Below are 16,531 nucleotides of genomic sequence, written 5' to 3'. Positions count from 1 at the left end.
ACACTTTAAAATATTATAAAAACAGACTTTAAAATACATTAAAACAAAACATTTTTAAAACATTTTTAAAAAGCTTTGAAGACATCTTAAAACAAAAACAGGTTAAAAACATATATATATATTTAAAAAAGGTTTAAAAACATATTAAAAAGCAATTCCAACACAGACACAGACTGGGATAAAGTTGCAACTTAAAAGGCTTGTTGAAAGAGGAAGGTCTTCAATAGGCGCCAAAAAGATAACAGAGATGGCACCTGTCTAATATTTAAGGGTGGGGAATTCCACAGGGTAGATGCTGCCACACTAAAGGTCCGTTTCCTATGTTGTGCAGAATGGACCTCCTGATAAGAGGCCCTCACCTGCAGAGCACAGTGATCGACTGGGCATATAAGGGATAAGATGGTGTTTTAGGTATCCTGGTTCCAAGCTATATAGGGCTTTGTACACCAAAACTAGAACTTGGCCCGGTAGCAAATGGGCAGCCAGTGTAATTCTTTCAGCAGCAGGATGACATGTTGGCGATACCCTGCCCCAGTGAGCAGTCTCGCCACCGCATTTTGCACCAGTTGCAGCTTCTGGACCAACCTCTAGGGCAGCCCCACATAGAGCTCATTACAGTAATCCAGCCTGGAGATTACCAGTGCATGGACAACAGTGATCAGGCTATCCTGGTCCAAAAATGGCCGCAGCTGTCTTACCAGCCGTAGCTGGTAAAAGGCACTCTTAGACACTGAGGTCACCTGGGGCTCTAGCAACAAAGATGGTCCAGCATGGAGGACAAGATGGTACTCTGTGGCACCCCACGGCACAACTGCCAGGGGGCCAAAATATAATCACCCAATGCTATTCTCTGAAAACGACCTTGGAGATAGGACTGGAACCACTGTAAAACAGTGCCTCTAATACCCATCTCACCAAGTTGGCCCAGAAGGATACCATGGTCAATGGTATCAAAAGCCACTGAGAGATCAAGTAAGAGTAACAGGGTTGCACTCCCCCTGTCCTTCTCCCAATAAAGGTCATCCATCAGGGTGACCAAGGCCAATTCAGTCCCATAACCAGGCCTGAACCCAGACTGGAATGGGTCAAGATAATCTGTTTCATCCAAGAGTACTTGCAATTGCTGTGCCACAACCCTTTCAATCACCTTCCCTAAAAAAGGAGTATTTGCGACCGGTTGGTAATTGGGTTCAGGGTGGGCTTTTTGAGGAGTGGTCGGATCACTGCCTCTTTCAGGGCAGCTGGAACCACTCCCTCCCACAATGATGCATTGACCACACCCTGGATCCACTCGGCCAAACCCCCTCAGCAAGCTTTAATAAGCCAAAAAGGGCACATTGCTGGCTGCATCATCGCAAGCATCTTGTCTACATCATGAGGCCGCATCAACTGAAACTGTTCCCAACATGCATAGGATGCAATTATAAGTATTCAGTTACCTACTGAAATTAGACAAGTGAGTAGCCTCCTGATGTTTAGGCGGCTACTGAAGACATTTTTGTTCAAAATTATTTCCCCTGAAGTGTGGCCCAATCATTTTATGAAATATTAATTGTATAATTGTAGCAATGGTTTTATTGTATTTAGAATCGGTATCTTAACCTCACTTTATCTTATTGTATATTCTGCTAACTGGAGTCCCGTTCTTAAAATAGCGCTACAGCTGAATCCAAGTGGGCAGCTTGGACCAGTGGAAATGTTATGCTGTATTAATCATATACTGTTTTTGTAGGGTTACACCACTTCTGCAACAATATCAACTCTCCTACGTTTTGTGCAAATATTACTTTGGAACTTACTTATTGCTCTTGTACACTTCATGCTCAGGATTATTAGAGATATTGTCCTGAAAGTGTACAATGGTTTTGTCATGGAAGACAAGAGGGGAAACTCAAAAATCTGTGCAGCCAAAACAGAGACTTAAACTTACTGTCAAGTCACAGAATGCTGGTGATATTGTATATACCTTTACTGTGTTCGTTGTTAATATCTTTGCATGTCTTCCATTCATATAATAGCGCATCACCCTCTGAAAGGAGCTATATTCCTCAACACTCTAAAGCGGAATTTATAGAATCATAGAGTTGGAAGGGGCCTATAAGGCCATAGAGTCAAACTCCCTGCTCAATGCAGGAATCCAAATTAAAGCATACCCGGCAGGTGGCTGTCCAGCTGCCTCTTGAATGACTCCAGTGGCATTCACTCCCGTGGCATTCAAAATCCACTCGAGATCCTTATATTCTTAACAATGTGAATAATTTAATGTCTTCTTGGTGGGGTGTGAATAGAGCAGGGATGACAAACCACTTTCATCTAGTGGGCTGGATAAAAAAACAGCCAATCCTCCATAGGCCACATGTGACACGTAGGCAAATTTTTGGATGAGGATTGATGACAACATGATGGAGCATAGTCCAAGCTGTAATTAACCGAACATACAAAAAGTGAACAGTTAATAACAAAGGATCAGTCACTAAGGTCATAAGGCAAGTATTGTATCCCGTCTGAGTCTTTGCCTTATAATCAGCGCGTGTATGTGCATGTGTAAAAGCAGGAAGACAGTTAAACCCCTCTCATGTGTAACCCATTCTTCCCTGCTTTCCTCTGTTTTAACCTGCTTTTCACCAGCTGGATTTATTCAGTGGAAATAAGCCTAATTTGGGGGAATAGGAATCAGGGCCGGTGCCAAAGGGCAGCCAGGTTGGGCCCTGGCCGAGGGCCCCTGCAGCCCAGAGGGGCCCCTGAAGGGACCCTGGTACAGGTGGGAGAGTAGCACTCCCCTGCTGTGATATGCGGCAGAGTCCCTGCCGTGGATCGCAGGGAGGGAGAGTCCAGGCTGTTCGACTGTTTGCTTGCTCCACCTACCTCTCTCTCCTGTCTTCTGCTACTGCGTGCACATGCCTGCCATCAACCAAGATGGCGGCAGAGGCTTCTTTAAGGGGCTGATGCCCCTACTGCCATCTTGGTTGATGGCAGGCATGTGTGCACACGTAGCGTACCATGCATACGTGACATCAACCAAGATGGCAGCGGAAGCATCAGCCTCTTAGAGAAGCTTCCACCACCATCTGGGTTGATGGCAGCATAGCGTGCACAGCATGCACAGCAGTGGGACACTGGAGAGAGGTAGGTAGAAAACGCATGAGCTGCATGCCCCGGCAGGCTGGTGCCCAAGAGCCCAGTAATGCCTGGTGTTGGCCCTGATAGGAATGCTTGAGTGAAAGAGCATTTTCAGGAAAACTGATGGGTATTGATTTGATTGATGCATTTTTCTCCCACTCACCAATTCTCCGCTACTAATTTCCAGCTGTTACCTGTTTGTGTTCTCTCACGAAATGGCGGTTTGGAAACATGCAAACTGCTGAGGTAACTAGAAGTTTTATTCTTAGTACTATTTACCTGAGCAAGCAGAAAAATCCAGATGTTTATCTCTTCCAGTTATTCATTGAGATGGTACACCATCAAGTAACTACACAGCTGCTACATCTGACCTACACAGGCCTTTTATGTGTAGGACACAGACAGGAAACCTGCAGCCTCAGGGGGATACATGCAGCTCCAAACTCATTTTATGCAACCACCCTGCCCCTTCCTGATTAATGCCCACTTTCTTCTATCCCATCAGAGTTCCCCAGTTAATTTCCTTCTTATTTTTCCTGGATGTTTAAAGTGGTGTTGTTCCCACCCCCCTTCTATGTAGTTTCACAATAATTGGAAGGAGTATTTTGTTTGATAAAAATAAATTGATGACTTTTAAGAAAAAATACTAGTTCTCTCCCCCCACCTCCTGTGGTCTGAGAACAAATTGTTAGCCTTCTGTCTCTCTCTCTCTCTCTCTCTCTCTCTCTCTCTGTGTGTGTGTGTGTGTGTGAGAGAGAGAGAGAGAGAGAGAGAGACAGAGACAGAGACAGAGACAGAGACAGAGAGAGACAGAGAGAGAGGAATCACTTCCACCTGATTTTGAGATTAATTGGTCTGTTGTACTATATCATCATCATCATCATCATCATCACTAGAAAAGACAATAATGTTGGGAAAAACAGAAGGGAGTAGAAAAAGAGGAAGGCCAAACAAGAGATGGATTGATTCCATAAAGGAAGCCACAGACCTGAACTTACAAGATCTGAACAGGGTGGTTCACAACAGATGCTACTGGAGGTTGCTGATTCATAGGGTCGCCATAAGTCGTAATTGACTTGAAGGCATATAACAATAACAACAATAACAACAACTTATTTGGAAGTAACCCCATCAAATTCAGGGAAGCTTACTTCTGAATAAACTTGGATGGGAGGCGAATTCTAATCTGAAGTACCCGTGGTGAAAACTGAAGCAAGGTGACCTGTATTCTGGATCAGTTAATCCAGAACACTTGTTTCTGGTTCCACCCATCACTGGATCTGGTGCTGCCCACCTCTGGAATGCAGTCCCCTACAGATTATCCTCAAGAGAATGCAGCCCTGAACAGAAAGGCTGTCCATCTCTGGTTTATGGGATACAGCAGCAACTGCAATACTGATGGGGCTGCAACTTCAGTCCAGGTGTCAGACCAGATGGGGAAAGATGAGGGCATAGACGGCCACATCGTTATGGAAGGATGTGAAGTCGTGGTGGCATGTTGAAAAACTGAGGCTCCACTGTTCATAACAGATTCCATGTAGCTAAATTCAAACTGGCCGCTTAGCAGCTGTTTGTCTATATGAATCAGCATGTAAGGCATGTTCAGGCAGCAGTTTCCCATGCTCATGATTAGACTTTAAAGCACATAACTAGGAACACTGGATGTGTCTTACCAGGGGAAGGCAAGGATCTTGTTTCACTCACAATGGGAGACCAGCCATTCAAACCACACAGCCCACCTTAGGGCTATGTTAGTCCTTGTCAGCCATGGAGGCTGGCAGGGGTCTAGTGTCATCTGAAACAGAGAGGTAACATGCTTTATTACAACAGATTTGTACACCAGACAATGGATGCCTTCCATTCAGCCAGGAGGTGATGATGAATGCATACATCACTGTGGGTGGTAAGGAAAGGCTGACATGACCAAGCATGCTGAGACAGAAGTTATTTTTCAGGGATGGCAATCTAGTCTGTTACAAAGTCAAACAAGGCATCAGTCAGCAGATTCAGGACCAGGCCTGCAATTCTACAGCGTTATAACAGGTAGGGAGGAGCAACTGCTGTAAACACACTTGGTTAATGAAGAGAAAGTCCTTTGTGCCCGTGATTCATTCATTCATTCATTCATTCACTTATTTATCCCACCTTATCTCCAATCAGTTCACAACTACAAGCACTGTTCTATCTCCACCCCCTTTATCCTAACAACAACCCTGCAAAGTAGGCTGGGCTGTGAGATAGTAACAAGCAGAAGGTCACCCAGTGTACTTTACATATGAATGGGAATTTGATGTTGGCTCTTCGTAGTCCTAGTCCACCGTGCTAATCACTACATCACGCCGGCTCTACACCAAATAAAACATGCCATTTTCAATATTCTAGAAACTGAAGGGAATTGAAACAACACTTTATTATTAAGTCCACAATATTTAATTTTAATTGTTAAAAAATGTTGATCAACTGACATTTTTATTAATTCAATTAATTAGGCAGCAGATTTCCAATCCCTTCATTATTTTTAATATAATTATTTGGGAAGGGCCATAGCTCAGAGGTAGAGCATCTGCTCTGCATGTAGAAAGTCCCAGGTTCAACCCCTGCTGTCTCCAGATAGGGCTGGGAGAGATTCCCTGCCTGAAATCCTGGAGAGCTGCTACCAGTCAGTGTTGACAACACTGAGCTACATAGACCAATGGTCTTACTCAGTATAAGGCAGTTTCCTACGATCATATTTAGAAAAACTGAAAATATTAATAGCCATAGTGGATCGAATTAATCGGTGATCTGTCCAGCAGTCATCAGCACTCATCATGGCACTAGTGAGGAGTACATCACAACTATCTCTGGCACAGACAATTACGTAATCCAGGAGATGCCAGTGTTTTGACCGAGGATGCTTCCATGATGTTTTAAATTTATTTTACTGATGAAAGAGTGTGTTTGTAATAACAAGATTATGCTCTGCACATTTAGTCAGAAGTAGAATGCCATTCAGGTTGCTATTGCCAACTCCTGCTTTCCCAGTGGTTTCTGGCCATAAATTGAAATCACGCCCAACTCTTGCATTGAAATCACCCGAGAGGATACTCCTTAGGTATCTCTGATAAGATGGTGTCCAGCTGGTTATGAAAATTTTCCTTGATGTCTTCATCAGCATCTAATGTTGGTGCATAAGCACTTACAATAGTTACCTGCTGGTTTTTGGCACGTTTTAACTGGAGAGTTGAGAGTCGTTCATTAATGCCAATAGGAACTTCTGACAACAGCTTCACAAGATTATTGTTAATAGCAAAGCCTACTCCATGTATTCGTTGTTCTTGTTCAGGCAGTCCTTTCCAGAAGAAGGTATAACCTCCTTTTTCTTCCTTCAGTTGTCCTTCTCCTGCTCTTCGAGTTTCTTGGAGTGCTGCTATGTCAATATTAAAAGATCTCAACTCCCTCGCGATGATGGCAGTCCTGTGTTCAGGATGTTCACTATCTGTATTGTCCAGCAATGTCCATATATTTCATGTCCCAAAATTCAATTGTCTTTTGCGACCGCTAAGTAGTGACCCCGCTGGACACAGTAATCCAGTCAGGGAGAGAGATGAGGCAGACTATGTTTAGGGCACCTTTTCTAGCCCCCTCCACATATGGGGTGAGCAGAGTGGATCCTGAATAGGACTGCTCAGTCATGGATATAGCTGCTGAACTACTCAACTGCCTCGGTCCTTGAGCCAGGACGACTGAGTCTGTATCCACCGCCCATGTGCCAGTCCATGACTAGGGGCTTCCAGATTTCACAGTCCTGCCCCCGTCGCCATTCACTGATCGCCATGGGACTTTTGGTTTGGTTTGGTTTGCTTGGAAGATGCCGGTGCGTGAATTTGTTTTATGTAGGGAGATCGGCGCACAACGATCAACACACAATCTTGACAGAAAAAGGTTTTGATCCAATGGCATGGGATACTACAACGATTGGAAGTCATTTATGTGCTACAGCCTTCATCTGCCTTCACAGCCATTGTAACATACATATTGTTATCCTCCGCCTGTTCTGCCGTTGAGGACTTTCTTGGATTGTTCTTTGTCTGGTTCCTCTCCCTTGACCTTACCGCCATGGGTGACCCTGCTGGGAGTACATGACTCCTGATGGCATCGCTCACAGGGTTCAATGGAACACGCAAGCCCACTCACCACTACCAAAGCCTCTCAGTTGGTTAATGAGGAGAAAGTCCCCTCACTGGATCGTCACCTTGTAGTGATGAGTTACCAAATTCTTCCAAGCTACACAGCAAGTGGATTAGACTGTGAAAGACCAACCCAAATTGTGTTTGCATTTTGACAAATTTGTAGGGCAGTACAATATCTCAGAGAGGAGGTCAGGCCTCCTGCTCCCCTGGTGCATTCACTATAGCTGCCCAACTTCCCTGCTTTTTAAAGTTGGATAGAAATATCTGTGGGCTATAGAATCTGTGGGTTCTTAAACTGTAAGGTTTTTTGCCTGTTAGTGAATTTCTCTGCTTTTTAATCTGGGAAGTAAGAAATGGGATCCTGTGCAAGTTTGCTGAGAATGGATTGATCATTTGCATGCTTATTGAGTTCAGTGGGATTTACTCCCCTGCAATCATGCTTAGGATATGTGAAACTGACCATGGGGGATGGGGAGCAGAGGAGGAGTTTGATCATTTGCATGTTTTTTATTATTGTTATTGTTGTTGTTGTTATTATTGTTATTATTATTATTAAATTTATTAGTCACCCATCTGGCTGGTTATCCAGCCACTCACGTACAAAATGCTTTTTAATCCGGGAGGTAAGAAATGGGATCCTGTGCAAGTTTGCTGAGAATGGATTGATTATTTGCATTTATTGAGTTCAGTGGGATTTACTCTCCTGCAATTATGCTTAGGATAAGTAAAACTGACCAGAGGGAAAGGAGGGAGGGCTAGAGTAGGCAGGGGAGGAGGAAGAAGGAAGAGGAGAAGGGAAGGAGGGAAAATGCAGGTCTGATCATTTACATGCTTATTTATTTCAATGGGATTTACTCCTATGCAATCATGGTCAGGATGGCAAAACTTACCATGGGGGAGGAGGAGGGGGAGGGGGAAGGGGAAAGAGAGGATTGGAGGGGGGCAAAGGAAGGGGGACAGCAGGTTTAATCATTTGCATGCTTATAGAGTTCAATGGTATTTACTCCTGTGCAATCATGCTTAAGATAGGTAAAACTAACCATGGGGAGGAGGAAGGGGAGGGGGGAAGGGGAAGAAGGGGATTGGAAGGGAGGGGCAAAGGAAGGGGGAGGGAAGGGGCAAGAGGGAGGGGATAGGAGGGAGGAGAAGGTAGGGTGGGTTTGATCATTTGCATACTTGTTGAGTTCAATGGGATTTATTTCTGTACAATCATATTTGAAAATGGAAATGGACTGCCTTCAAGTCTATCCAGACTTACGGCGACCCAATGAACAAGGTTTTCATGGTAAATAGTATTCAGAGGGGGCTTACCATTGCCTTCCTCTGAGGTTGAGAGGCAGTGACTGGCCCAAGGTCATCCAATGAGCTTCATGGCTGTGTGGGAATTTGAACCCTGGTCTACCAGGTTGTACGCCAACACTGACCTGAGGGAGGGGCAGCGAGGGGAGGAGGAAGGAGAGGGGAGGAGATTGGGTGGCCATGCTTTGGGCAGAGGGGAAGCCACTTTCCTTTCCAAAAAGGAACAGTATCATTTTTCAGTGTTTCCCCCACCTTTTTATTCTACCTAAGGCACATGTAGTCTCTCACCCAAATGTAAACCAAAACTGTCCCTGGCCACATCCACACCAGGCCTTTATTTCACTTTAGGCAGTCATAGCTTCTCCCAAAGGATCCTGGGAAGTATAGTTAGTGAAGGGTGCTGAGAGTTGCTAGGAGACGCCCTGTTCCCTTCACAAAGCTTCAATCAGAATGGCTGACTGCTAAACCACTCTGGCCACTGGAGCTCTGGCAGGGGAATAGGAGTCTCCTCTCACCACCCTTCACAAACTACACTTCCCAGAATTCTCTGGGGGAAGCCATGGCTGTCTCACATGAAATGAAAGTCTGGTGTAGGTGTGGCGCCGATTAGGTAAGCCAAGCAGCCATGAGGCTTTTAGAACACGGACAGTTGGTTCTTACTGAGTATGACCCGCATTATCATTGAGTTCAAGCCAAAATTTCTTAAATTAATTAAAAATCAGCCATTCATTTTTTAAACTTTTAAACTGCAGAAGATGGGCAAGGTCAGTAATAGGATTACAGGTACTCTGTGAACATGGCTGATTTTTAATGAATTTCAACAGATTATGAGAACTCTGACAGAAAAAAGTCCAAAAGAGGTCTGGGATTTTTTTCTCTCTTTTTAGATTTTGAACTCTCTATTTTCTCTGACTCTTTTGTGTATCGCCATGAAAATTTAGAGGGTTAAGCTAACGTTTCTGAGTCCAGGAGTCAGACTACAAGTTTTGTAAAGTGTTGTTTTCAAATGAGCTTACAGGAAGCATCAGAATGGTATGGGGGGTATTTTCAATTTAACATTGAGGAATGTGAAAAATCCGCGCTGGCTATAGTATACAGCCACTCTTGTGGTGGCTGTATAATTAACACAGCCTTAAGAATGTGCTTAACTGTCTATTTTAGTAGGGCTTGGATGTCCTTCATTTTAAGTGGATCGTGGCTAAAAAAAGAAATTGTAACCTTAGGTATACGTAATAGTAAACTGGTCCTACAGAACTCAGTATACCTTACTTCCGAGTAAACATACTGGGGTTTTTTAAGTACGACCTGTAAAGTTAGCTCTCCGGGATGTTGGCTTGCCTGCTCCTCCTGCTCTTGCCGCCTCCCTGCGTCGCGTATCTCGCGGTTTTCCTCCCCTCCCAGCTGGAGAGAACTTCCCAGTCTCTCCTGAGACGCGGCGGGGAGGAGCAAAGAGAAAGGGGTGGAAGTGCAAACAAGAGTCCGCGGCCAGCGGCTCAGGCTTGGAGTTTGTTCTTGCACGCTCGCGAGTTGGTGGGAGCACCCGCGTGTCTTCGGTGCTGTCTGGGCGCCCTGAACTGTGCGCGTCTCGGAAGTGAGTGGAGGGGGATTCGGGCCGGCTGGCTGGAGGGAAGGGAGCTTTTGAGAAGGGGCCGCCGCCGCGCGACGTAATGAGGGGCTTTCCTTCCAGAGGCGGCGGGCGTGCCCATTTAGGGTCCCGCGGAGAGCGCGCCTCCCCCGTGGGAGTGTGGCGGGCGACCCTTCGCGTTCCCAGAGGAGGGACGCGGCGGCAATGGTGGGCTCGGGAGAGTCTGCGGAAGAGGAGATGCCGTTGCGGGCTGCACGGGGTGGTGGGGATTCCTCTGTGTCGCCTTTCTCCTCCTCCGAAGCGCCGACTAAATTTCGAGTCTGAAGGGCACCAGAGGGAAGGCTGGGAGAACGAAAGGAGACCCGTGTTTCTAATAAGCTTGCTGTAGGAAGGGGAGAATTCAGTAAACGGGCTCTACCTGGGAGTAGTGGGCAACAGCAGCGGCTCCCTTTGCCCTTTAAGTCCGAAATGTCGGAATTAAATGTCCTCTTAGTTCTGTTGCAAATTATGCCCCTTTGTGATTCTGTCCCCCCCCCCTTTTTTTTGCCTCTTAAGAGGCGCTGGTAAAGTCTCTCCCCCACTTCTCTTTTTTTAAGGACCTGCGATCAAGGAAATAAGAAATGGCAAGTGAGCAGCTAACTTAGATCTTGTGTGTTAAGTGCTGAGGCTGGTGGAAGTTGCCTGGTGAGCTGCTGATTCTTTTGGGGGGTCCTTTCTCTCTTTTTGCGTTTCCCCCCCACCGCCCCCTAAACAAACAAGCAAAAATCACATTTCACCAGCAAGGCTGTAGCTAGCCGTTTGTGCAACTTTCTGGCAAATCTGTTATCCAGCTGCGCTAAAGACAGCCTGGAGAAGAAAAGGGTGTGACAGGGCACATTCAGGGCAGGGCAGGTTGAAGGGTCTGGGGTTGTTTGATGGCTCTTTCCCCCCCTCTTCCTTGTTATCAAGCCTTCTGTAATTAGGCATTGGCCAAATAGAAAAAGTAGGAATCCTCTGTGTGTGTGTGTGTGTGTGTGTGTACATGTACACGGAAGTTGGTTAATATGGCTTGTCTTTTAAGGGATCTTTTCTTTTTGCCCCATAGCTGCCATATTTTGTGGTATGCTTAAAATTATGGCACAGTGTAGCAACATCTTTCTAGATTATTTAACTGTACAATTTTACTGAAGCAGATGCACATCTGATCTTTTAGTGTGCAATGTAATGCAACTTAAGCATTCCAAAAATGTTGTATTGGCAGCATTAGCAAAGTCTGAGTTCTTGAATGTTGTAAAACAAATAGCACCTAAAGTCTAGAGAAAAGTTGTTGCTGCTTCATTGGTCTGTTGAGGTGAAACAAAGATAGTAGAAGATGGCAGTACACAGACCTTATGCATGTACTCTGTGCGTGTTAACCCAGATAAATGTCATTCATTGTTCCAAATGACCATTCATGCATATAGTAGAATTTCCAAAATCTGGCAGCTTCAATTTTTAAAGACATGCAATGTTTTAATCTTAGAAAGGGCGGTGAGTATCTTCTGCAAGATTGTGAGCAGTTGCCAGTGGACATCCAAGCACATTGCTAACCTCTGACATTTTGTGCTTTGAACTCCTGGCTGTAGCAGTATGTCTCAGGCTTGGTCCTGGATCTGACAATGAGATGGAAAGCTTCTTCCAAGCAGTAATGCTTACTCCTAAAGGAATTGCCATATCATAAATCTTTCATTCTGAAAGCCACCAGAATTGTTGTTGGTTTAAATATGTTTTTGTGATTTGTATTTGAAAAGTTTGTCTTGGTGTGTGTCCTCTCCCCCCCCTCCTTGTGGTGAAGCATGCTTATACCCTAATATAATTGTGGTATACAAAATTGCATTTGGGCACTGTTGTCAATGTCACACAGAAAATGTTACGCGTTTTGTAATTTGTCACCTCATCAGTCAGTTCATATGCTTCAAGGAAATAAGATTTACCCCTTAAATCCTTCCCCCTCGCTTCAATAAAGTTCCACCTTAAATATTAGGTCACTTAGGATCTCTCCATACCATGCTTTGGTTTCATTTTACAGTCTGTGGTACCTCTCAGTCTTTCCAAATAGATCAAGATAGATGACAGCTTCTACATAAGGCAACATTACAACATTTTATCTGATGTGATGCTGAAACACTTGTCTAGAACTCTAAACAACAACAGATCTATCTTTAAAAAGTCTTAGGCTTAATGTGAAGGTATTTCACTTGCAAATTGTTGGTTTGTGTTACGTAATGTCTTCTCTAACTATTACTTTGCATGCTTTAAGAGTTAGGTAAACTATTTCAAGAGGTGTTTTTACTGCAGCACTCACTGCAACTGTTTGTAATGTAGTGTTTATATGTAGGTATTACTAAATTCACAAAGCCTAATAAACTTTTTTTTAAAAGGAAAAATGTTATCTAATTACTTTTCCATTTCAGAATTTATTGATTTCATGAGTGTTTATACAACTTTAAAAGGTTGATGTTTTAAATTTCTATCTACTTTATTGCTTGATTAATATCAAGAAATTCACAGCAGAAGTTAATATCAAAGGAGCCAGTGATTAAGCATACATAACATCTTATTCTTATAACCTGATACGTGTGTGTTTATTTATATGCATACGTATGCAGATACCAATTTCACCTTGGTATCCTTTCTGCCTGAGCTTAGGGCAACAATTAAATAACAGTTGTGATATCTAATTATTTTACTGATAGTAAAAAAGAAAAGATCATGCAATGTTTTATTTTCTGTTTCATGCTCAGATGTATCTTTTTTTCAAACTGAAGGCTGTGCAGAATAAGCCCTTTCCTCAGCAAGGGGTGAGATTGATAAAGGGGAAATGATACTAAAAATTAAGGAGTTATATTGAAAACAAAGCTTATTATATTGAGAAAGCTAGACTGTTAGAGGTCCCACTTTCATGACTTCTAGTGGTTGCAGAATGGGAGGTAACAGAACAGCCATAATCTAGAACCCTTTGTGTGCCATGTTCTCAGTCCATTTTCTTGCCTGCAGATGTAAGGTGTTTTGTATTGTACATGTATGTGAAGCAGTTTTGTCCTTTAGAATAGAAGGTAAAACTTCTGATAGACTGAGCCTAGATAACTCAGGCAGCGTCCAGGGTGGAATTGGTTCTGGTGTCTAGAGTGAGGATAGGCACTCAATTAATCTTTGTAAGAGTTTATCTTCTGGTGCTTGTTTAAAATATGCTAATATTGCCACTGTGCTTAGAATGTGTTTATGTATTGGCCTGTGTTTTGCATATATGCAATATGAATATAATTTAAAAAGGTGAAATTGTTCTTGGGCTCAGCTGTGGAATCTGTTTTCAGAACCAGGGCTGTGCAGGGTTCACACTTGACATTTTTACGTGTGTATGTAAAACATCTTGTATATAACCCCAAAAACCATATGTGAATGCAACGAATGTGTTCTTGCAAATGTGTATCATAGCTTCCTGGTCAGAGAGAAAAATTGCTGTGATCCCTTTTCAAGGGGTACACTTGATAGCATATCCGGGCTTCTTCCTATGTATCAATTGCACAAAGTATAAAGTATCCCCCCCCCAATATTTGGAACAAAAAAGGAAGCGCAGAGCTGAAATTCCCAGCCCTCTTAACAAACTATAATCCCAGGATTCTTTGTGGAGAAGTCACGTGCTTTAAAGCTGCTTTAAATTTGTAGTGCGTTCACAGCCCTAAATGATCATAGAATAGTAGAGTTGGAAGGGGCCTATAACGCCATCAAGTCCAACCCCCTGCACAATGCAGGAATCCAAATCAAAGCATTCCTGACAGATGGCTGTCCAGCTGCCTCTTGAATGCCGCCAGTGTCGGAGAGCCCACTACCTCTCTAGGTAATTGGTTCCATTGTCGTATGGCTCTAACAGTTAGGAAGTTTTTCCTGGTGTCCAGTTGAAATCTGGCTTCCTGCAACTTGAGCCCATTATTCCGCAATCTGGGACGATCGAGAAGAGCTCCCGGCCCTTCTCTGAGAACCTTTCATGTACTTGAAGAGTGCTATCATATCTCCCTTCAGTCTTCTCCAGGCTAAACATGCCCAGTCCTTTCAGTCTCTCCTCATAGGGCTTTGTTTCCAGTCTCCTGATCATCCTTGTTGCCCTCCTCTGAACCTGTTCCAGTTTGTCTGCATCCTTCTTGAAGTGTGGAGACCAGAACTGGACACAGTACTCAAGATGAAGCCTAACCAGTGCTGAATAGAGGGGAATTAATACTTCACGCAATTTGGAAACTATACTTCTGTTAATGCAGCCTAATATAGTATTTGCCTTTTTTGCAGCCACATCACGCTGTTGGCTCATATTCAGCTTGTGATCAATGACAATTCCAAGATCCTTCTCACATGTTGTATTGCTGAGCCAAGCATCTCCCATCTTATAACCGTGCATTTGGTTTCTTTTTCCCAAGTGTAGAACTTTGCATTTATCCCTGTTGAATTTCATTCTGTTTTCATCCCAGTGCTCCAGCCTATCAAGGTCCCTTTGAATTTTGTTTTTGTCTTCCACGGTATTAGCTATGCCCCCCAATTTTATATCATCTGCAAATTTGATAAGCATGCTCTGTACCTCCTCATCCAAGTCATTAATAAAATGTTGAAGAGCACTGGGCCCGGCACCGAGCCCTGTGGTACCCCACTCGTTACTTCTGCCCAGTTTGAGAAGGAACCATTGATAAGCACTCTTTGAGTACGATTCTGGAGCCAACTGTGGATCCACCTGATAGTTGTTCCATCCAGCCCACACTTAGCTAGCTTGCTAATCAGAATATCATGGGGCACTTTGTCAAAAGCTTTGCTGAAGTCGAGGTATATTATGTCCACAGCATTCCCACAGTTTACTGATGGATGCTGTATTTGTGTAATCCTTTTTAAAAGGACATGTGCTAGGCAGGCCTTCCTGCAGGAGGGCTTCAAAGTACAGCAGCATCACAAGGAAGCCCCTATTCTAGCCTACTGGTGTAGTGCAGACTGCGATCTTAAAGGCATCCAGAGCAAGGTCTCTTGTGAACATCTCGGTGAGGAAGAGGTGTTCCATTAAATGCTCTGAACTTGGGGCTCTTAAATTGTGTCTGGAAGATGATTGGCAACTTGTGCAGACTTTCAAGCATCATTATAATGTGGCTGTCTGCAGCTGAGCACCAATCAGTTATGTGGTGGCTGCCAAATAGTCTGCAATAGAAGCTGCGTTAGAATGCATTGTGGTAATCCAAATAAGATTGCAAAATCCCTGTCATGCAGGAAGTGGTGCAGCTGGAAGACCAGCCAAAGCTGGTAAAAAGCACTCTTGGCACAGACGCAACCAGCTTATGAGGAACACTAGGTGTACTTCCAAACTGCAAGGGCTATTTTTAGGCAGTCTTTTGCCCCATCCAAAATGGGAAAGTATCTGTCTCCTTGTTTAACTGCCATAATTGTTTCTCTTTTTTAGGTTCTAGTTAATTAGTTGCCTTTCAGCAGTGATGCGAGTTTTCCAGAAAAAAAAATAACTGGAAAATGTTCCAATGCTAATTAAGAATCTTTCCCAGTTTGTATCAGAAATTTTCCCAAAAATTTTCAGGTGTGGGGAATCTTTGGCCCTCCAGATGTTGCTGAACTACAGTTCCCATCATCCTTAGCCATGCCGATGTTTGCTGGGGCTAATGGGAGTTGTAGTTCAGCAATGTCTGGAGGGCCAAAGATTCCCCACACCTGAAAATTTTTGGGAAAATTTCTGTAGAGAGTGATCTAATTCAGCATGTTTTTTTAAAATTTAACAATGCTAAAACTATGAAACTGCCAAGCTTGCCTGAATTTTATTTGCAGCTGGAATCCATTCATTTTTACTATTGAACTTATGAAATTTTACATGGATGGAAAAAAGCAGTAGAAAACTATTGCAGAAGACTTTCTACCCCACCTCACTGTCCTTCAGGGAGATCCTTGAACCCTTAAGGCTCTTAGAGAATACTAAATGTGAATATCCGAAGTTCTTATAGCAATTGTTCTTTGTGTGTGTGTATTTCTTCAACATTCCAAATAATATTTAAACCTCTCTTGCAGATCTTCATTTTCTGAAATTAGACCTTGATTATCAAACACCATGAACAACTATAGTGTTTCTTTGGTTGGTCCAGCCCCTTGGGGTTTCAGGCTTCAAGGCGGCAAAGACTTCAACATGCCTTTGACCATCTCTCGGGTAAGCATATTTTGCCTTTTAAAATCCTTCTTGTGCCAAAAGCTGCTGCATTATGTGCCACTTGAAACGATTGAATCAGAGTATGTTAGTAACATTGAGGGGTATTCAGTGCTTGTCCTATTCAGAGTAGACTCATTGAAGTTAATAAACATGACTTGGGTT

At 43.6% G+C, this 16,531-nt stretch overlaps 1 protein-coding gene across 10 annotated transcripts in view; it reads left to right on the top strand.

The window, feature by feature from the left end:
- The first annotated feature begins 9,954 nt into the window (after nucleotides 1-9,954).
- PDLIM5 (PDZ and LIM domain 5) overlaps nucleotides 9,955-16,531 on the top strand; it is a 186,392-nt gene continuing 179,815 nt past the window's right edge. Inside the window, exons 1-2 of one of the 10 annotated variants that reach the window (XM_061582996.1) lie at nucleotides 9,955-10,182; nucleotides 16,234-16,369. In XM_061582996.1, coding sequence (XP_061438980.1) covers nucleotides 16,274-16,369 — 96 coding nt within the window. In that variant the 5' untranslated portion in view covers nucleotides 9,955-10,182; nucleotides 16,234-16,273. Of the gene's footprint in view, nucleotides 10,183-10,767; nucleotides 10,861-12,241; nucleotides 12,384-16,233; nucleotides 16,370-16,531 lie in introns of those variants that run through there. The other 9 variants (XM_061582993.1, XM_061582998.1, XM_061583000.1 and 6 more) reach the window with 9 other exon arrangements.

The sequence above is a fragment of the Rhineura floridana genome, chromosome 9 (genome assembly GCF_030035675.1).
Source record: "Rhineura floridana isolate rRhiFlo1 chromosome 9, rRhiFlo1.hap2, whole genome shotgun sequence".
Classification (NCBI taxonomy): Eukaryota; Metazoa; Chordata; class Lepidosauria; order Squamata; family Rhineuridae; genus Rhineura; species Rhineura floridana.
The sequence above is the reverse complement of the archived record's forward strand: the minus strand, read 5'-3'. Positions and strand labels throughout refer to the sequence as shown.